The sequence below is a fragment of the Coregonus clupeaformis genome, unplaced genomic scaffold, assembly GCF_020615455.1.
Source record: "Coregonus clupeaformis isolate EN_2021a unplaced genomic scaffold, ASM2061545v1 scaf0513, whole genome shotgun sequence".
Lineage (NCBI taxonomy): Eukaryota > Metazoa > Chordata > Actinopteri > Salmoniformes > Salmonidae > Coregonus > Coregonus clupeaformis.
Window position 1 is genome coordinate 88,533 of NW_025533968.1, and position 19,038 is coordinate 107,570.

The 19,038-nt window shown below is 44.4% G+C and overlaps 2 protein-coding genes and 1 pseudogene across 2 annotated transcripts in view; 2 read left to right on the forward strand and 1 right to left on the reverse strand.

Moving 5' to 3' along the window:
* Positions 1–229: 229 nt before the first annotated feature.
* LOC123484963 lies at positions 230–4,825 on the forward strand (annotated as a pseudogene).
* A 4,255-nt stretch (positions 4,826–9,080) lies between these two features.
* LOC121560389 (cyclin-dependent kinase 2-associated protein 2) lies at positions 9,081–13,144 on the reverse strand. The gene is made up of 5 exons (XM_041873382.2): positions 13,048–13,144; positions 12,028–12,183; positions 11,510–11,601; positions 11,065–11,185; positions 9,081–9,857 (listed from the first exon to the last, which is right to left on the reverse strand). The coding sequence occupies exons 2-5, from the start codon at positions 12,080–12,082 to the stop codon at positions 9,790–9,792; spliced, it is 336 nt and encodes a 111-aa protein (XP_041729316.1). The 5' UTR covers positions 12,083–12,183; positions 13,048–13,144; the 3' UTR covers positions 9,081–9,789.
* Positions 13,145–13,977: 833 nt separating this feature from the next.
* LOC121563500 (ribosome-binding protein 1) overlaps positions 13,978–19,038 on the forward strand; it is a 63,518-nt gene continuing 58,457 nt past the window's right edge. The window contains exons 1-3 of the mRNA XM_045215781.1: positions 13,978–14,108; positions 15,884–15,946; positions 16,120–16,473. Coding sequence (XP_045071716.1) covers positions 14,099–14,108; positions 15,884–15,946; positions 16,120–16,473 — 427 coding nt within the window. The 5' untranslated portion in view covers positions 13,978–14,098. The remainder of the gene's footprint in view (positions 14,109–15,883; positions 15,947–16,119; positions 16,474–19,038) is intronic.

Below are 19,038 nucleotides of genomic sequence, written 5' to 3' on the forward strand. Positions count from 1 at the left end.
GGAGGGAATGGCCGGCAGGGATGTAGCTCAGTTGGTAGAGCATGGCGTTTGGAACGCCAGGGTTGTGGGGGCCAGAATGAAAAAAAAAATAGAATGTATGCACTCACTAACTGTAAGTCGCTCTGGATAAGAGCGTCTGCTAAATGACGTAAATGTAAAATGTAATGTAAATGTAATCTAATCACAAGACTTTGCTTGAAGTCCCTAGGCGTCAGCAGTGACGTCAATTGAAGTGTCGAATTCTCCCGAGCTCTCCCGAAGATAGGCAATCGGCTCCTTTTTGACACTCGGAGAAACAAGGATGGAGGAACTGGCTACCAAGCTCCTCGCAGAAGGCATTCAGAAAAAAGTGGTCAGTCCTGGCAAAGGAGACCTGTCAACGTTTCCTGATGGAACCAAGGTGAGTTATAAAATACTGAATTTAATCCACGGTCAAAGAGTAGTTTTGTATGCATATTTCTAGCTAAACTGGTTAGCATTATTAGCTAACGTTAGCGTGGAGCGTAATTATCGAGGTTTGACATGTTCAAAGGTGATGCACACATTACCTTATTTTAGTTAAACTATAACTCTGTCTACCAGAATTGTTATTGACAGAAATTATCAGCCATCAAGTAATTATTGGAGCAAAAACGATAATTTTCTTGGCGAGACTGTAAGAGGGCGGGGCTTTTACCGGATAGACATGTTTTCATTGATTTTCGTCTCTTATTGGCCGGTGCGGATGTCCGTCAGCTTGTAAACATTAGTACTAGGTTTTAATTGGATAGTCGGCATGACTAACTGTATTGTTGGATAATCAGTGTGAATTTGTACCTCTTTTCCTGTTGATAAAAATCTCGAATTTCGTTTGTGTAGTCTTTCAATCTGTGAAAGACATGCATAATAAACCTTTTACCAGCTCACGCTATCAGCATTTATTGTCCAACTTTTGTATATAATAATGTTCAGCCTGCTGGGAAGTGATAATGTAGACACTACAACGTTTACTTAAGGTGAATGCACCAATTTGTAAGTCGCTCTGGATAAGAGCGTCTGCTAAATGACGTAAATGTAATGTACTGTTACAAAACAGATAAAACACAGTTTCATTAATACAATGCATTTCACTGAACACAAATATAAACACAACATTCAACAATTTAAAAAGATTTTACTGAGTTACAGTTCATATAAGGAAATCCAGTCAATTGAAATTAATTAATTTGGCCCTAATCTATGGATTTCACGACTGGGAATACAGAAATGCATATGTTGGTCACAGATATCTTTAGAAAAATTAGGTAGGGTGGTGGATCAGAAAACCATTCAATATCTGGTGTAACCACCATTTGCCCTCATGCAGCGCAACACATCTCCTTTGCAAATAGTTGATCTGGCTGTTGATTGTGGCCTGTGGAATGTTGCCCCACTCCTCTTCAATGGCTGTGTGAAGTTTGCTGGATATTGGCGGGAACTGGAACCCGCTGTCATACACGTCGATCCAGAGCATCCCAAACTTGCTCAATGAGTGACATGTCTGATGAGTATGCAGGTCATGGAAGAACTGGGACATTTTCAGTTTCCAGGAATTTTGTACAGATCCTTGCTACATGGGGCTGTGCATTATCATGCTGAAACATGAAGTGATGGCGGTGGATGAATGGCACGACAATGGGCCTCAGGATCTCCTCACGGTATCTCTGTGTATTCAAATTGCCATCGATAAAATGCAATTGTGTTCGATGTCCGTAGCTTATGCCTGCCCCATACCATAACCCCACCGCCATCATGGGCCACTCTGTTCATAACGTTGACATCAGCAAACCGCCCACACGACGGCATACACGCTGTCTACCATCTGCCCAGTACAGTTGAAACTGGTATTCATCCGTGAAGAGCACACTTCTCCAGCGTGCCAGTGGGCATCGAAGTTGAGCATTTGCCCACTAAAGTCGGGTTACGGCCGAACTGCAGTCCGGTCAAGACCTTGGTGAGGACTACGAGCACACAGATCAGCTTCCCTGAGACAGTTTCTGACATTTGTGCAGAAATTATTTGGTTGTGCAAACCCACAGTTTCATCAGCTGTCCGGGTGGCTGGTCTCAGACGATCCCGCAGGTGAAGAACCCAGATGTGGAGGTCCATGGCTGGCGTGGTTACACGTGGTCTGCGGTTGAGGTCGGTTGGCCGTACTGCCAAATTCTCTAAAACGACGTTGGAGGCGGCTTATGGTAGAGAAATTAACATTAAATTCTCTGGCAACAGCTCCGGTGGACATTCCTGCAGTCAGCATGCCAATTTCATGCTCACTCAAAACTGGAAACATCTGTAGCATTGTACCCAGCACAAGGTGCACCTGTGTAATGATCATGCTGTTTAATCAACGTATTGATATGCCACACCTGTCAACTGGATGGATTATCTTGGCAAAGGAGAAATGCTCACTAACAGGGATGTAAACTAATTTGTGATAAACATTTTAGAGAAATACGTTTTTTGTGCGTATGGACAATTTCTGGGATCTTTTATATCAGCTCATGAAACATGGGACCAACACTTTACATGTTGCGTTTTATATTTTTGTTCAGTGTATTACATGATTTATCCACTTGTGTAATACCAGTTCTCCATTCTATCCCCCCAATTTTCCAACAGGTGATATTCCACTACCGCTCCAGCCTGTGTGATGGCACAGTGCTAGATGACTCCAGGACCATGGGGGGGCCGGAGCAAGCCCATGGAACTCATCCTGGGGAAGAAGTTCAAGCTGGCCGTGTGGGAGCGAGTCATCGCCACCATGAGGGAGGGAGAGGTGGCAGATTTCACATGTGACGTCAAGGTGGGTCGCCCAATTTAACAAGGTTGACTTGGATGGATTAGAGACCGTTACATCTGTACACACACACGCGTACAATTGGTGGCAAAAACATTGATCGTTATGGAATTTGACAGGGTTTGTCAATGTGTTTTGTTAATTGTTTCCCTTCAGAGAACTGCCTTAATTATACTTTCAAACCCACCAGTCCCTCAATTTGTCCCAGTGAATGTAATGTAACCATCCTCTTTCCTTCTCCCTCTCTCCCCACAGCACACAGCCCTGTACCCGCTGGTGTCCCAGTCCCTGAGGAACATCAGTGCAGGGAAGGACCCCCTGGAGGGCCAGAGACACTGCTGTGGCATCGCTCAGATCCACTCACACCACTCCCTGGGCCACTGTGACTTGGACCAGCTCCAGGCCAACCCTCAGCCCCTAGTCTTCACCCTGGAGCTCATGGCGGTGAGGAGGGGGCTTATCTCTTCTCCATTAGGGGTCCAATCACCCTGTGCTGAGTCTGGCTCCTCTCAAGGTTTCTTCCATCCAGGGAATTTTCCTTGCCACTGTGCTACTGCTTATTTCTTAGCGTCCCATGCACTGAAGGTGCTTTGCTCTAAGTAAATGGATATCTGTCTCGCCTAGATGGTTATATGAACTCTGAAGTTCTACCAGGACATCAAGAGGAGGATGGCACCCTTCCTTTCAAAGTTTATGTCCTCAACATAGTTTTTCCTTTGCCACTGTGCTCCTGTTTGCTCTTTGGGGCTTTAGGCCTGGTTACTGTAAAACTGTGTTTGTTAAAAGCACTACATCAAAATGTTTTCTAACCCTTTTATCACCAAAGCAGCACTCATGCCTCTGTCATTTCACTGCATAAATACATTTTGATTGAATAATATGATTGACGCCTCTCTCCCAGGTTTTGACGCCCGGCTCGTTCAGACTGGACATCTGGGCGATGACGGACGAGGAGAAGCTGGAGGTGGTGCCTCAGATCCACGTGGAGGGTAACGCCCTGTACAAGAGGGGGCGACGTGAAGGAGGCTGCCGAGAAGTACTACAATGCCATCGCCTGTCTAAAGAACCTGCAGATGAAGGTAAACATTTATGACTTCAAACCTGGGGACTTGCTTTTTTTGGCATTTGTATTTAATAGGGTAACATTTAGAGCACTGCAGACACATGCTTTTCATTTAGTTGAGATAACTAGCCATTCTGCATGTCATGTCAAATGAGATCTATGCATTCCCTGTCTATAGAACGTCTTGACCCCACTAAATAAGTGGCTAGTCTTCTAACTCCTCCCCATCCTTGGCCCCTCCTCCAATCAGGAGCGTCCGGGCGACGAGGGCTGGATCAAGCTGGACCTCATGATCACACCCCTGATGCTGAACTACTGCCAGTGTCAGCTGATCCAGGAGTCAGTACTACGAGGTGCTGGACCACTGCTCCTCCATCATCTCCAAATACGAGGGTGAGTCACAAACTTCTGAATACATTCAGGTGTAGCCCTGCCCTAGGATCAAGTGAATATGCTGAATTCACATAACAATAGGCTATGCTCTGAAAGCGAATGTGTAATTTGTTGCCGCACCATCATTACTTAAGACAATCCCTTTAAAAATAAACATTTGTTACTTTTGCTGTTCTGTTTTGTCTGTCTACAGCAGGCCTGTTGCTAGCGAATGACAAGTTATCTTGAGCTTTTATTGCTTACTACCAGCTGCTCAACTTAAATGTGTGTAAACGTAACACCATTTGAACACACCGGCCTCTTTCCCATTGACACACTCTTACCTCCCATCCCCACAGACAACGTGAAGGCCTACTTCAAGCGGGCCAAGGCCCACGCGGCGGTGTGGAACGAGACGGAGGCGCGGGCCGACTTTGCCAAGGTGGTGGAGCTGGACCCCGTCGCTGGGGCCCTCGGTGGCCAAGGAGCTGAGGGCCATGGAGGAGAGGATCCGCTCCAAGGAGAAGGAGGAGAAGGGCCGCTATAAGAGCCTGTTCAGCTACGACAGCAACGCCCGGCCACCGCTTCCACGGTGAGTAGCCCAGTACCTCTAGAAGTAGATGTTAGGATCTGGGCCCATATTAAAACAGAATCTCAGAGTAGAGTGCTTATCTAGGATCAGGTCCCCCCTGTCCCTATAATCTAATTCATTATAATCTAGGCCAAACTAATCTATACCAGCACTCATACTCTAATGCTATTTGAGTGCTTTTCCCAGATCTAGGATCATATTACCGGTGTGAAGAAAATGTCTACCCTTTTTTTTATATACTAGTGAAATTAATGATCCATCTGTCTTTACACTAATTTATGTATTTTTTAATTGGCACTATTTCATCCCTTATTAGTGTTTAATTACTAATTAGGTAATGTTGTTGTACTTTGAATGTCTAAAACTGTGTTATGCACTCTTTTAGGTTGAATTAAGAAGAGGTTTATTTTTGTTAAAAAGAAGAGAGGAGGAGCAGTTGTGGACACATTGCTGACACGTTTAGTTTTATCCACACACCAAAGCCATATTCAGTGTCCCCATGAAACATCACTTTCGCAGTGCACACACTTTTCCCTTACAAAACCCACACGCCACTTGCATGACACACATTCTCTTTCTAGATTCACTTTGATCTTTTATAGAACGACATTACACACCCACACAAATGTACCCTCAACACCAACAGACTTTCAAAGTTCAGCTTTCCCCTACCGCAAACAGCCAGTTACATCACACACACGCTGCAAAAGCACAGGAATACGCAGGAGATCCTCCACTTCTGGCAGTATGACTGGGACATCAACTCGGAGACAATCATAAGATGGATGATGATATGTATGGGACACTAGAGCAGTCCCCACCATTTCCCTCTTATTTACCCCTTTCTTATTTACCCCTATTAATGTTCTACATATGACTCTATCCAAGTTATTTACTCTTATCTTCACTTGTATCTATTATTGTTATGTTATTATTACTATATTACATTTCATTTGCTAATCTGTGTCTTTGTAATCCTGTATATTTTTAGCTAGGACATTTGTAATGGACTGTTTTGCCCTCAACTCAACCACCATCCCAACCCCACTTGCCTTTTGGTCAGTCGAACCGAGCTAATGATTTGCCAAGTCATTGGCATCAGTGAGTGTAGTTGGGATAGTGGCCATCATTTTGGCCCCTAGCTCCTTCCCGGTCTGTGTTCAATGAACTGAAAGGACTGGATAGGGAAGGCAATATGGCGGAGGCTCCACTTATTCTATTGGAGGCCTAGTCACCGAAGGGCTAGAGATGGTATTGGAACCGGGGCGTTGACTGACTGGCAAGCATCAAGTAAAAAGGTCAAGAGAGCCTCTTCTGTAGGGCCCATTTTCATAGATTTGCACATCAAACGGCTGACACAGCTCGTCATACCAGCATTTAACTCATTTGTCCCTGAAAATTGTATCTAAGGGTCACCATGACTTGACTCGTGTGTCAGTTGAATGAAATGGGTGTTCTTATCTAGCCTGGTTAAAGCAGAGTAAACGCTACACTCAACATTGTTTCCTTGGTGAGCAGTGTTCAACCAGGCTACTTATCATGCTTTCTATAAAATGTCTACGGCGGGACAGCGAGGAACGCTTTTTGCAGCCATCTTTTGCTGTTATGTTGTGACTGAGAAGCCAAATAAAGAGGTGCAACTCTTACTGCTGTGTTCATAGTGGTACTCACCCACACTTACTTAGGCCTCATTGTGCAAAGTGGTGTGTAAGGCCTTCACCAAGATCTCCACACACTCACATAGTGCCTATAGAAGGTCTATACCACCTTCACATTTTGCTGCCTTATAGCCTGGAATTAAAATGCATTAAAAAAAATCCTTTGATCTTTGCATCCTACCCCACAATGTACATGTGAAAATAAATAAATTGTGAACTAAAATAGCTTGATTGGATAAGTGTCCACCTCACTTGTAATAGCAATCCTAAATTACCTCCGGTGTAACCAATCACCTTCAAAATCATACACCAAGTTAATTGGCCTCCACCTGTGTTAAATTCTAGTGATTCACATGATTTCAGGATACATTTAGCAGTTCCTGTAGGCTCCCTCTGGTGGGTAGTGAATTGCAAAGCAAACACTCAACCATGAGCTTTCAAAAGAACTCTGGGACAAATCAGGGGATGGGTGTAAAACCGGCCTTGAATATCCCTTGGAGCACGGTCAAGACGATTATTAATAAGTGAAAGGTGTATAGCACCACCAAGACCCTGCCTAGATCAGGCTGCCCTCCAATCTGGATGACTGAGCAAGTAGGAGACTGATCCGAGAGAATACCAAGAGTCCGATGGCAACTTTGAAAGAGCAACAGGCTTTTATGGCCAAGACTGGTCAGTGTGCATGAGACAATATCCCAAGCACTCCACAAATATGTAATGTATGGTATGGTGGCAAGAGAGAAGCCATTACTCAAGGAAGCCCACCTCAAATCAGTTTTGAAGTATGCAAAAAACACTGGAGATTCTGTGGCTATGTGGCAAAAGGTTTTGTGGTCTGACTAAACTAAAATTGATCTTTTTGGCCTAAATGCAAAGCGTTACATTTGGCGCAAACCCAACACATTTACATTTACATCATTTAGCAGACGCTCTTATCCAGAGCGACTTACAAATTGGTGCATTCACCTTATAGCCAGTGGGATAACCACTTTACAATATGTTTATTTTTTTTTGGGGGGGTAAGGATTACTTTATCCTATCCCAGGTATTCCCTTAAAGAGGTGGGGTTTCAAGTGTCTCCGGAAGGCACATACATGGTGGTGGCAGTATCATGTTATGGGGATGTTTCTCATCGTCAAGGACTTATCACGATAGAACAGAAAATGAATGGAGCAATGTACAGTAAGTCCTTGAGGAAAACCTGCTGCCCTCTGCAAAAAAGCTGAAACTGGGGCAGAAGCCCACAGCCAAAGCTAGTGAAGTGGCTAAGGAATAAAAAGGTTAAGTCCTTGAGTGGCCCAGTCAGAGCCCGACCTAAATCCAATCGAAAATTTGTGGCAAGATTTCTGTCCAACGCTCCCCCGAGGAACTAGAACAGTTTTGTAAAAAATTGTAAGATATTGCCAAATCTAGGTGTGCAAAGTTGGGAGAGATCTATACCAACAGACTCACAGCTGTAATTGCTGCCAAAGTTGCTTCCACCAAGTATTAACTTGGGTGGAGACTTGTCCAATTATGGTATTTTTTTATATTTTTCTTCACACCAAAATTCCCCTAAAGTGTGGAGGAAGGTGTGTAGATAAGTGGAAGAAAATTCTTATTTAAATGCATGAAACTGAGAAACTGACAACAAAATGTGAAAAGTTCAAGGACGTGTAGACTTTCTATATGCACTACATCACAGGGAGCTGCTGAGGGGAGGACGGCTCATAATAATGGCTGGAACAGAGCAAACGAAATGGCATTGAACACATGGAAAGATACCATTCCACTCTTTGTGCTCCAGACATGACCTCCCCAGTTAAAGGTGCCACCAACCTCCTGTGCACTACATACAAATGAAACAAACGCTCACTTCTTTTAATTGGAAAACTTTTCTATCACCATTTTATTCCATTTTTAAGTACAGAACTGCAAAAATTGGGTTTATAAAATTGCCATACTAACAAAACTGATTTCAGGTGTGTAGGGAGTAGGTAATAGTTAATTGGTGGTAGATGAAGGGCAAGGAAAGCTTGACTGTATGTGGCAAATAGTGTGCTATGACAGCAGAAAATGTGTGTAGGGTGGTAGCATGTGGAACAGAGAACGGGGTATATTCAAGATGCTGTAAAGCCTTGTTCACATCAAATCCATTTTTTTTGCATATCCGATTAGAATCTGTTATTTTTCCTGTAGTCTGAACAGCCAAATAGCACATTGAATAGGATATTTCAACCCACCTTCATAGGTGGTTTGAAGTCATATACAATTCTGATTCCTGGCCATGCGACTTGTCTGAATGGTCAAATCTGATTTATTTGCCCTGAAGTGTTTTGACTTATTTGGCATATCTTGTTGCTTGCTAGCTACTCTGTTGACAGTTCGACAAGAATGTGGTAACTAACTAGCTTGTTAATTGTTTACAAACAAATTAGTGAATGTGCTAGAAAGATAAACAGCTACCTAGTTAGTTGACTGCTGTGGCTAGCCAAACAATACTTGTTTTGAAAGTTGGATTATCTTATCCTTTTAGGCTTTAAAAGTGTTCTTACACTATGATTTTGAACATTCAAAGCAACTGGGAAATGTCCATTGCAGGCATTGTCACCTTAGCTTGCTACATAACCTCTGAGTGATAGGAAGCACAAGCACCACCACCAATCAGCCTACACCACCGTGCACACACCCGTCAATACCATGACAACTAGCATAGTCATGTCAGCAAATGACTGCTGTCTGAACAAACACACATCCGATTGTCACTTTTAACTTGCTGTTTGGACACTCAGTATTCCAAAACGGATTTGAAAAACAAAACTGATTTGAGCATTAAGGCCTGCAGTGTGAACAAGGCTTAAGTGTTGCTTGCAGCTTACTGTAAAACAATGTTGAATTGAACCTTTGGTTGTAGAGTGGTGTCAGCATAGCAGCTAAGAGAAAGATTCAGAGTATGAACCTCATTACATAGACATTTCATTAGGGCATAGTTTTCAATAATCTATCAGAAATATTTTACAACACTATCACTTCGCTCCCCACTGAACTGGACTACCAGGATGAGACTATATTTACCAGCCCCTCGTGGTGCCTCTGAAACTGAAATATGTTACAAAATGTTCTGAGAGCGAATTGTCCTACAACTGCAAAAATGTGTTATACATTCTGAACACACCCCATAGCGATGTGAGAGACTATATGGAACAAGGGAAGGTTACAAGTTCAGTGGAGCGATACAGACAAAGGTCAGGATTACAAAGATGGGACACATAGATGAGGCCTATACAGAGACGAGGGATTCTGCAAAGGGTTATGTGCGAGCGCTCCTCTCCGTCTCTGCCAGACACTCCCTGACCAGTGCCCTCGCGTGAATGATACCTAGAAGACAGATGAAAAACATCACAAGTTGGGATTTATAACTTTTACTTCATGTGTGGAGAATAATACTGTCTCCACATTGAACCTTAATGTGAATTGAAATCCATGTATTTCCAGGTAAACTCATATGGAATAAGTAGGCCTACCTGTGTAAGATATGTCATAATTTCTGACCTTTTAGCGTTAGTCATTTTTTGGGGGGGGGCATTCCGTTGATTGGTAAAAACCTGTCACTAAGTATTGGTGCCATGTGAATAGGGAAAAGTCTAAATGGGATCCTTGGGACTCTAACTCTGATGTCACCCAATTGAAGTTCAAATGTGTTACGGTTAGGGTTTAGGGTAGGGACGTCCCAAGGATCCCAGATAATGTGAGTAAAGAGCAAAATGGCCGTGGTGTGAGAAGCATGGGTAAAATGTTTGTTTGGTTCATTGAAAAGTATTTACATCAGTAATTATTCATAAGAGAAACATTTTCCTTGGGATTACTAGCCTTGGAATAGGGATTTCTGGACTGACCATCTCACATACTGAAGAACTAGGACTACCTTTCATCACCAAGTACTGGTTAATTCATTATTTTTGATGTGTCCTGCATTTGGGCAATTCCACGATAATGGAATTACGACTTGACTCCGATTTGTTCACTTTAAAATGTATGCCAAACAAAAACCACTGATTTCAAAGTTTAACAAACCATAAAACTATGGTTTTTGTTTAGTATGCATTTTAAAGTGAAATCTGAGTCTCTGCGTAATTCCGTTACCATCTATGAATTTAAAGAACAATTAATGTCGGATTGGACTTGCTGTCATTTTGCTAATTGAATTTGGTGGATTTAAACTTTGATGATTGATTGACTGGATGACTGAGCTTGTTGACAGTTTTATTGAATGCAGAAAGCCTTGTAACATACTATTTGGCTTATTTCTAAGATTTATGTTTGCTGCTGCTGCTCTGATGCTGCCATGCATTGTTGATCATTGCTTTCACCCACTGCCTTATGTTAATTTATTATTGCTGTGTTTACGCATATAATATTCATATGCTTACTGTCTGCTTGCTGGGTATGTGCACTGTGGTTAGGGAAAAGGAAAGTAAGTTATGGAGTACCGATAAACACCCTATGTCAATACAACCACAACCTTTGCTCCAAGCTTTGTGAGGATATTTGTAGCCTAGGCGTTTAGCCGGTCAGGCTGCAGTACCTCTCTTTAGCCTCTCCATGGCGCTCTTACTCCCGGCGTAGGTGGGGCGGATCTCACGACTCATCTCCTCAATGACTGATAGCAGCTCGCTGTAGGTTGAGCCCTGAGACACTTTCACTGGCTGTGTGTGAGAGAGAGGGGGATAAGAGACAAAGGTATATGTTGGAAAAGAGTAAAAGCAACTACAACTCCCTATTGATCCTGAGCAAGATATAGTCCCTTTATATCGTACAGAAGAGGAGATACAGAGGGATAATTGCCATGACGAGTTATGCAAATAAACATACTCGCCAACAAATCAAATCTGTTTTGTATGTGTTAGTGATACCTGGACCCTATTGATATAATACCCTGAATGACATCACATCATATTTAACATGACTTTCTAAAGTATCATAGGCATTAGTTAAAGCAGTTGGAGATGAGTCAGGCTGTTCTGTCCTACCTGAACGAAGCCCATCGACGGCGGGCCGAAATCACTGAACGCCGGTCTGAAGTTGGAGGAGGAGGGGAGTGAGGGGGAGGGCACACTGGAGCCTAGGCAGAGGAAAGAGAAAATTCAGACGCACTGAAGCGCCCTATGGCTAGTTAACATCACCTATGACTAGTTAACATCATCTTTAAAATGGGAGGCAGGGGCATAAAGGCTGCGTGGCATCGGTGGCGCATTCATTCTCAGGTGAGAGGGATTGTTACATTATGGTTGGTAGTATATGACACTCAGGTTGGCCGTTGACGTGTAGTGTGTTCCCTGGGCTAGTCTCTGGGCAGGGATAGGACCGCTAGTCTTATCTATTGAATGGAATCCACTGTGGTAGGGTAGAGAGTTCAGTAAGATGGGTGAAGACCAAACCAAAGATGGGTAGTGTAGAGGGTGCATCCATAGAAATTATGTTTCTATTGGTGCACCCTTGATAGCAAGGATAGTGGACACAAAATAACCGATTGACATTCGGCAGAAACCTGGCGGGGTGTGGTTGGAGCCGGAAGGGGCAGGGGCGATGGGTTTGTAGCTCATCGTAATGTCACTGCGGACCTCCCCGTACGACGATGCGCCGCTTCCGTCCGTCCCGTCGACCCTGTGCTTATACAGCTTTACTGGTGGGCTGGGCCCGAGAGCTAGGAAGAGAAAGTCATGGTCTTATGTTCATCATGTATGACATTCCTCAACTACACTGTCAGTCTAGCCTGGTCCAGAATAGACTGCGTGCCATGCAAGTCTTGTTGAATGTTCTGTATGGCCAATTGGGTTTGGCATGACAATGATAGAGGAATGTTGTTTAACTCATACAGATTTGGACCAGGCTGTCATGACGTTGTCAGTGGATCACTGACGTTTGTAAACATCTTACTTAATGACCCAGACCTTAGGTTACCTAGCTAGCTAGTAAGCCAACAACCCCAGCTGGTTTCACACATTTGTCACAACAGTGCCTCTGTTTTCTCTACCTACATCAGCTTAGCGGGGAGCTTTGCACAATAAGTCAGTACCTCATCTGGTCGTAACCTATCTTTAAAACACTGTACTAGCTAGCTAGTTGGCTAGGTAGCTAAGCTAACGTTAGTTAACTGTAGCTCGCTAACTAGTTACCGAACCAAAGGTCGACGAAATGACATCTCGCTTCAGACAAAGTAAAATGAATGGAAACAAAGCTAATTAGCTGGTGACCTAAATTGTAATTGCAACGAATTCGTTGATCACTGCGCATTTCATAGCCAGTTAATCTCTTCTTAGCAAGGAAGCGAACTAGCTAGCTACATTAGCTAGCCGTTTGCTGACTTGTTTGCATTCGGTGTGAAACAGGCTTGCTAGCTAGCTAACGTTATCTAGATGGCGAACAACAAGGTGCATAGTAGCTATAACGTTAGATTGCAGCAAGTAGTTGCAGAATTAATTTGCGTTCCATAGGTTTTAGTATCTTAGTGGCCATTAAAAACATGTAATAGAAAACAAAAATCAAGGGGAATGCTTTCGAAATGTACCTTTCTAGGGGAAGATTTTCAGGTCGATAAAGCAGCTTCCTTTCTCCTGCTGAAAGGGGCGTGGTTGTCGATGCAAAGATTGCACTGAATATTCAGAAGTTGGCGCGTTGTCATTGGCTGAATGAGGCTGAAAAAATCTATAGCAGGTGAGCACAGAACTGTCTATTTATCAGAGCCTTCCCTTCTATTTATTTTGATTTATTTATAGGGTTCTACACTGGTATGTATTTTTTTTCATAATCTCTTTGGTGTTCAGAGTTTGAGTGTAAGGAAAAAAATCAGTTATAGGGATTATTTGATGGGGCACACACCATTGATTCATTTCCCCTGTGGTTACATGTGTGGACATGTCAATCATCATGTAGATCATCTACTGCCTGAACCGAAACGTCAATCACACAATAAACACAGTTTGTTCTATTATGCCACATCAAGGTCCCTCTTCCACATGTTTGCCAAATACAAATTCAGAAATTGTCCATCATGACCTAACAAATAAATGTAATCCTACTACATTTAAAGGTGTGTGTGTGTGTTCGCGTTCGTGTGAGAGTGATCTGTGAGAGAGTGATACTAGGTCTGTCAGTTTAGTTGTAAAAAATTATAGAGTTTTCAGGATATCGCTGTCCAAGGCCACACCAGCTGATTTGCTACATGGTTGACTTGCAAGTGGCCACGTTCAGTAACATTGGACAAAAGATAGAAGAGAACAAAGAACAGTGACAAAGTTGTATTTTTTGGTAGGAACATTACAGATTTTATGGCTTTCCAGGTCGTCTTTTTCACGGTCACGCTGCACATATTATCAGATCTCACAACGCCTGGAGAAGTGTTTAAAATCTCTGGAAACACATCAATATGATATAGCAGTCTTCTGAGATGCGTAGTGACGTCCTGGAACGTCACCTTTTGTCAATCAGTAACCAATGTAGGCTCTGCAAGAGAAGGGAAAGTGAAACTACAATTCAATATTAAGGGAGGGAGTATACAAGGATCATCGGAGGATCCCTACATTGAGGATACATTTGATGGAAATCGAACGAGAGGCACCATGAACTCAGGTACAAATGCATTTGATATGACTTATGACTACCATCATGCCAGTGAAACATGAGTTAAAATTGAAATGAAAGGTTTTCAGTTATCAGTTACCTCGTAATTGAAAAAGGTTATGCTTCTTCTACCCCCTTCTACTTTTCTAAAATGGCTGCTAGTGTGGCTAGTTAATGAATATACTGTAGCAGTAGTACAAATATAAAACCAATGTCTGAAAGTCCAAAGTTCAGAATCACAGGCTCTGTCTGTTCATTCATCTTCCTCTGGTTGCTAATTAACCTAATAGCTACACATATGAGACAAAAGGCGGGATCTGATTTGACCATGCAATATACACTGAGTGTACAAAACATTAGGAACACCTGCTCTTTCCATGACATAGACTGACCAGGTGAATCCAGGTGAAAAGCTATGATCCTTGAAATAGACTGACCAGGTGAATCCAGGTGAAAGCTATGATCCTTTATTGATGGCACTTGTTAAATCCACTTGAATCAGTGTAGCTGAAGCGGAGGAGATGGGTTAAAGAATGATTTTTACACCTTGAGACAATTGAGACATGGATTGTTTATGTGTGCCATTCATTGGGTGAATGGGCAAGACAAAAGATGTAAGTGCCTTTGAACGGGGTATGGTAGTATGTGCCAAATGCACCGGTTTGAGTGTGTCAAGAACTGCAACGCTGCTGGGTTTTTAATGCTCAACAGTTTCCTGTGTGTATCAAGAATGGTCCACCACCCAAAGGACATACAGTCTGTGGGAAGCTTTGGAGTCAACATGGGCATAATCATTATGACAATTGTTTTAATTTTATTGGTAAAATATTTTGATACTTTGATACTGTATGTACAGTTGAAGTCGTTTAGTACACTTAGGTTGGAGTCATTAAAACTCGTGATGACATTTCCCTGCAATAAAGTCCCCGGCCACTAGGAGCGCTGCCTCTGAATGAGCATTTTCTTGTTTGCTTATGGCCTTATACAGCTCGTTGAGTGCGGTCTTAGTGCCAGCATCGGTTTGTGGTGGTAAATAGATGGCTACGAAAAATATAGATAAACTCTCTTGGTAAATAGTGTGGTCTACAGCTTATCATGAGATACTCTATCTCAGGCGAGCAAAACCTTGAGACTCCCTTAATATTAGATTTCGCGCACCAGCTGTTATGGACAAATAGACACAGACCGCCAACCCTTGTCTTACCAGAGGCAGCTGTTCTGTCTTGCCGATGTACGGAAAACCCAGCCTGCTGTATGTTATCCATGTCATCGTTCAGCCACGACTCGGTGAAACATAAGATATTACAGTTTTTAATGTCCCGTCGGTAGGATAGTCTTGAACGGAGCTCATCCAGTTTATTCTCCAATGATTGCACGTTGGCCAATAGGACGGCTGGTTAGAGGCGGGTTACCCACTCGCCGACCAATTCTCACAAGGCACCCGGATCTGCGTCCCCTGTATCGGCGTCTTCTCTTCATGCGAATGACAGGGATTTGGGCCTGGTCCGGTGTCTGCAGTAAATCCTTCGCGTCCGACTTGTTAAATAAAACATCTTCGTCCAGTTCGATGTGAGTAATCAATGTTCTGATATCCAGAAGCTCTTTTCAGTCATAAGAGACGGTGGCAGAAACATTATGTACAAAATAAGTTACAAACAATGCAGAAAAAACACACACAATAGCACAGTTGGTTAGGAGCCAGTAAAACGCCAGCCATCTCCTCCAGCGCCATTGAATAATAAGTTGTGATAATGTCATTGTGATGTCCTTTATCTTTTATGCAGGGTTGTGTCTGAGGGTGCTGATACTGGTTGCTCTCACAGTACCCATCAGAGCAGCTCAACCTGGTGAGAATGTTTACACTGTTAATTACATTAGTAACTAAAAGGAAACGGTTCCCTGGACACGGTATTAAAAAGTAATTTAATCTGTGTCCAGGAAACTGGCCCTGGGAGTCGAGCACAAATAAGTCACCCTCTCTTTCTCTCGCCCTCTTTCTCCCCTGTCTCTCCTTCTCCAGCCCCGGTGACGTTCACCTTAACTGTCCCTGATGGTCCAACCTCGACCCTGTCTGGCTCCTCGGTCTCTCTACTCTGTGAAGTCTCACCTCTCTTCAATGCAGAGCCATTGGAGGTGCGCTGGTACCGTTCCAGTAACTTCCACAGTCCTGCCTTGTTGTACAAAGATCACAAGATCCAGGAGGCCCCTGTGGACCCCCAGTATAGGGGCAGGGTGTCTCTAACTGGGGGGCTGGAGAGAGGGAATGTGTCCCTGAGACTGGAGAGGGTCACACAGGAAGACAGGGGGGAGTATATATGCCGAGTCACCAGTGACCAGTGGTATGAAAAGGCCAGTGTCTTCCTCACAGTGAATGGTAAGGGTTATCTCTCAAATTGATGGTGAAACTGTGTATTGTGGTGTCACCCCCAAAGCACCTGAGACACGTTATGGAGTCTTTGGTACCACAGAGTAAAAAAAAAAAGGCAGTTACATTTGCCACCTCTCAGTTTACAATTGCATTAGGGGTACAGCCAACTACAAACTTCAGCTGACTTTAGCCTTATATAGCCCCGCCCCCAAAAAATAAAAAATCTCTGGAAGCGATAGAGGCATCCGTTTAATGTAAACAAAATGGGCAAACCACCTTTAAGTAACTTCAAACGAAATAATTGAAAGTTGATTTGAGTTGTTTGGCCATGACATTTAGAACATGTCATGGATGCCCCTATCACTCCTATTGAATGTTAGCTAGCGGTGGCTATAGTTAGCTGAAGTTTGTCGTGGTCGTTTAAAAGAAAACCAAACCATGGAATACAGTTCTATATCGTGGAGCTCCGCCCCATAGGGGAGCTCTGCTCCTATTGGTTTACCCTGCTGCCTAGGCAACGAACAGCCTGAGACAAAATGATGCACACACCTGCAGCCAATAGGAGTACAGGTGTCCCTATAAGAGGGGATGCGTCCCCTCAATCAGCCTCCCTTTATCTTCAGCGACTGGACTAGACTGAAGAAGCCGATAAGAAGACAAGACTCAGGACGAGAAAGCCGTCGCCGATTTCCAAGTCTCGACGTCGTCCTCTAAATGAGCACACCAGGAGTTTTTCCACGCCCAATGTCGCTGCTCCTCCATGACAACTTATGTTTTGTGTGCTTAGGATCACAGCATGCTTGGAGTGGCCTCATAGATCCCCCACTATGCGCCAGCTGCGCCCTCCTTTCTTTAAAGGAGAGGAAGCAGCGATGGTCATTTTTTCGGGAGGATATCCCTCTAGAGGACGTGTTATCGGTGCTAGCCTCAGCTTCTGAGGCATCATCTGAGGGCGCTGACTCAGGAGATGACAGGAATATTGGGGAGGAAATGGGTATTCTATTGGAACTATCCATTACTCTGACCCAGACGTTTAACACCCCTTTTTCCCTCAGGAAAGTGTGAGGTCATTTACATCCCTGGGTGATGACGACACGGGCTCTGAATTTTCAGCAGGCCCGTCCTACGCCACAGCCTCTCTGCGCTCTGATTTTCTAGGGCTCATTGAGATGGCTGCTAAGCGGCTGGAGATTAAGCTGTCCCCCATTCCCTCCAACATGATGGAGGGCGGCCCTTACTCTCGCTACTGCTCCGCGTCGTACCCGGCGTCAGACGGCGGCCTCCAGCAGCAAGGGAGCGGGCCCCGCCCCTCCTGCAGCGCAAGAGGTGCCGACCATTCCGCCGGCGAGAGAGGTCATTAAAGCGTCATCCTGGCATCACCCGAAGGGCGGCCAGAAGAGACGCCGTTTATGACATGGCGAGGGGGAGAAAACGGAAGACGGCGCAGCGCCTTGTGTCACTGTGCCCACTGTCCCCCCCCACCCTACTGGAGGAAACTGCGTGTTGTGTGTCTAATAAAGAGTTGGCTCCAATTGACTTTGTCACAAGACAGCCCCTTTTCCATGATACACCCGAAACCGTTCAGGTGCCTTTACTCTCTCTCTCTCTCTCCTCCTCACCACTCTGAGTGTAGCACAGCCCACTACGGGTGCGTAGTTGAGCATACACATGAGGCACGTGTGAATAAGGGAACAAGGCAGACATCTTTGATGAGCCGCCTTGTTATACCTCATAAAAACCTTACACACATAGACTCCTAGGAGTGTTGTGGTACAGGATTCACATAGTAGCCTGCGTACACAGCCAGTTACTGGAATGATGACGCAATCGCTATTGGGAGACGGCGCTCTGACTCAGGCGAGCGCCTCAGTCAGTGCAATTCAGACCCGTGCTGCGTTCACGGAGGGCTGGGACAACGAGGTTACGAGTATAACCAACGTGTCAGCGCCCCCGTTTCTCTCAGAACCCGCTCATGTTTCCTCTCCCTTTCATGAGAGGCCCGCCTTGGGCTGTTCCACCACTTCACTGTCGGGGAACAGCGGCGGCGACGGCCGTAGAGGAATACAGGTCCTTCCTACTGAATGCACCACAGCTTCGCACTGTTCCGCTTTCTCAGCATTATTGGGAGTGGCAGCGAAGCTGTACCCTCTCCCACTGGCAAGACCGGACGCTGGAGAAGGGTTATGCCATCCAATTTCACCCGATCCCTCCCCATTCAGTGGGGTGGTGGAGATGGTGATGAAAACGCCGGGAAAAGTTGCCGCTCTCGTTACAGAGATTACGGAACTTTTGGCGAAGGAGGCAGTCACAGTAGTTCCTCGGGAGCAAAGGAACAGGGGGCTATATTCGCCCTAAAGGAACGGGGGGAATGTGGCCAATATTGGATCTACGCGTTCTCAACGAGAGCGTAGCCAAACGGCCCTTTCGAATGCTGACGACAAAACGTCTGCTGGAATGTGTCCAGAGGAGAGACTTTTGTACGAGCATAGACCTGAAGGACGCATATTTTCATGTGCCGGTACCTCCGCGTCACAGGAAGTTTCTGCGTTTTCGCTTTTCCAGGGGCGGCGT